The sequence below is a fragment of the Abramis brama genome, assembly GCF_963993115.1.
Source record: "Abramis brama genome assembly, chromosome: 2".
NCBI lineage: Eukaryota > Metazoa > Chordata > Actinopteri > Cypriniformes > Leuciscidae > Abramis > Abramis brama.
Window position 1 is genome coordinate 11456179 of NC_139964.1, and position 3220 is coordinate 11459398.

The 3220-nt window shown below is 34.8% G+C and overlaps 1 protein-coding gene across 1 annotated transcript; it reads right to left on the reverse strand.

Moving 5' to 3' along the window:
- Positions 1-236: 236 nt before the first annotated feature.
- On the reverse strand, positions 237-1369 carry LOC311077676 (CMRF35-like molecule 5). Its single transcript, XM_084106262.1, has 3 exons — positions 1282-1369; positions 820-1134; positions 237-637 (listed from the first exon to the last, which is right to left on the reverse strand). The coding sequence occupies exons 1-3, from the start codon at positions 1319-1321 to the stop codon at positions 264-266; spliced, it is 729 nt and encodes a 242-aa protein (XP_083962388.1). The 5' UTR covers positions 1322-1369; the 3' UTR covers positions 237-263.
- Between the last annotated feature and the right edge of the window lie 1851 nt (positions 1370-3220).

The following is a 3220-nucleotide window of genomic DNA, read 5'->3' on the forward strand; positions in this document are numbered from 1 at the left end:
TGCTTCCCGTCAGGAGCTGCTGTTCTCTGTCATCATACAGCCGGATCTTTCCCTCATCCCTCCATCTTCTGCTCTCCTTCACAGACGTCTCTTTAGCACAGAGATCAGCTCCAGATCTCCAGCACAGAAACTTCACATCACGAATGTGGGATTGTGGGTATTTGCAGCTGATGTTCACAGATCCTCCTGCAGAAGCTGATAGACTGATGCTCTTCACACAACAATCCTGTTTAAGATCCAGATAAAGTGCAGCAATGTTACAATCACCAGATATATTCATGGATTCTGTCAAATAATGCATAAATGACTGAAAGCAGCTCACCCTTCTTAATGTCCAGATTAAACTCAGAGAAGAAACTGTAATCTTCAGAAACTTTGACTATAATCTTATATTCTCCAGAGTCGTTCTCATTCAGATCTCTGATAAACAGAAGTAAGAGTCCTGCAGATCTGTCATCATGAACGGAGAATCGTCTGTCATGTTTCCATTCTGCTCTTCTGTTAGTGTTTATTACAGTAAAACACTGATCTGCAGTTTTACAGACGTCTATCACAGGATTTGTGTTTTTCATCTCATATTTGTAGTTTATAATGACGTTTCCTCCTGAATATCCCGTCACACTTCTGATTTTTTTACCTGTTCAACACAAACCCAGATATCAGTGTGTAAAAAATCAAGTCAGTAATGATACTTCATCTTCATTTAATAGCAAACACGTCTTTTATGAGTTTCACATGTGAACATCAGTAATTACAGTCAGTGTTGAGTATCGTGATGTTGTGGAGATCATCATGAGTTTGAGGGTCTCAGTTACTCACCTGTTAAAACCTTCAGCCTCACTTCAGTGTGGGGATCTAGTCCAACCCTTTCAACTCCACAATAGTACGTGTCAGAATCCTCTTCTCTCAGATCTCTGATGGTCACAGTGAAGACTGATGAACTTCTGTCGTCAAACAGAGAGAATCTTCCAGATTGAACCCATTTATCTTCCTCAGTCTTGATTTGGTCTGTGCACTCTGACCATTCACCTTTACAAAAATACTTTTCATTTCCTTTATATTTTTTTATATATCTGCATTTGATCGTGACTCCTCCTCCTGAATATCCTGTCACACTCATGGAGCTCACGACACCTACAACAAACCAGCATTAAAACACTTTAATTTACACAGAAATGAACTTTCTTCAACAGTCAATAGAAAAACTTGATCTGAAGTAAAATACTGAAAATACCAATTCTGTGCTATATTTATTGATCTACTCTGAGTTCAGATTCTTACCAGGAATCATCAGCAGAGTGAAAGTCCAGATGATCTTCATTCTTTTCTCTTATTAAATGATCTTCTCTGTTGTTAGTAGATTCAGTTCTTCTGAAGCTCTCGATGTGTGTTCAGAAGAGTTTTGAGTGTTTCTTTCCTGGTTACATGTTTAACATGAAGAGCTGAATGTGTCAGAGACGCCCACTTCCCCTGAGAGAGAGAGAGAGAGAAAATGCATGATGCACTCCTAATGCATGTTTCTGATTGATTAATTATTATACATATTACCAGTGAGAGTAACAATTACACTTTAAGATTGGACTTTTAATAATCATCCAAACATCATTAACATGGAGACTAATTTAAGACTCAACACACTTCATGTCTTTAAGTTAAATATAATATCATCAAATTAATATAATAAATTAATATTCCAGCAGAATTTTGATTAAACATTACACGGTCAAAACATGCCTGAATTGTTTGCTATATATCCATAACATGCCCTTAGAAAAGGATAGACAGACTTTAAGTTAAATTTTTACCAAAGATTAAAATGTTTTTAGAAGATTTAAAATGTCTTTTTAAAATTAAAAGGTTCAGTCCCTGAAGCATTTATTAAATTGTATATATAGTGAAATTAAAACACAGTGTACCGATTGTATATAACCCTACACGTTGACTTTTAAACAGTAGTCTAAATTCTGAAGAAAAAAAAAAAATTACGTCTATAAGATTCTTTGAGGCGTGAAAATTGTATCACGGTTAAACATAAACAAATAAACTGCCAGAAACACTGAGATAATGTCGAGTAACACAAAAACAGAGGCAAAAACTCGATACATTACAATATCATTCTACAAATAGTGGTTCACTAACATTACACAGGAAACAGATATCATTTGGTATTCTGCTGATGAGGAACAAAAACAGTTGTTGTTTTTTTCCTTAAAGAAGCACAAATTGTGAGGACAAACATGACAAATTGTGTGTCTGCGACACCTTGACTCGTAATGCGTAACTTAATTGATAGGTTTGTTTTAAATGTAACAGTCGTATGTGTATCAGAAAAACATCAAGACTCACTTTTCATGTTGGGCCTATTATGTGTCTTGTGACCGCTTCGTAGACAGACCTAAAAGAATATCACAGTTTAAATTTTTCCTTTTTTTTTAATTTTCTTATGCTGTATTTGTTCATGAAATCCTATATGAACATGTTTGACAGTGCTCAAAGTGTAGTCTTCGTCTATAAACTGTGCAAAGAAACAAGATGTAAACGGTGTCATCCGCTAGTGGGGAAAAATGATATAAATCGCATTATTCCTCAAATGTGATTGCCTCATAATAATATGGTACAGGCACTCTAACAAATCTGACAGAATCTATTTACATATTGTAAATGTTACTACAACTATGGGAGGATCTGGGTGTGTTTGGTTTATGACGACTTAATAAAACATAAAACCTTTGCATAAATTACAACTTATTGGATGTTAAACCCCCAGGGTATAATTTTAAAACGTATGATTGTCAAAAGAAAAATCATCTGTATTTTAAACACTGCTTTTCTTAAAAACATTGTGTCAGACGTATTTGGTAGCATTATTCACTTGTTTCATCATGTGTTAACTCTATATAAGTAGGCTACATTTATAACACAAAAATAACCAGTTAATGGCCTTGTGTCAGAACACACCAGGTCTGAAGCTATGATTGGTTTTAACTTTTTTATTCGAACTTTAAAGCTAGATTATCCTTTGAAAAGTGTAATACAAAATATTTGGAAAAATACCTTACATACGCTGTGTTTTCACCGATTGATATCGATTGACGTGTGCCGTTGACCGTCCTTAATGGTGTCATCGTGTGAGGAACATTGCGTCAGGCATATTTATCTTTTTTTTTACTTTATACTTGCTAGGAAATTAATTGAAATTTAAACTTTGTAGACGTAAGAA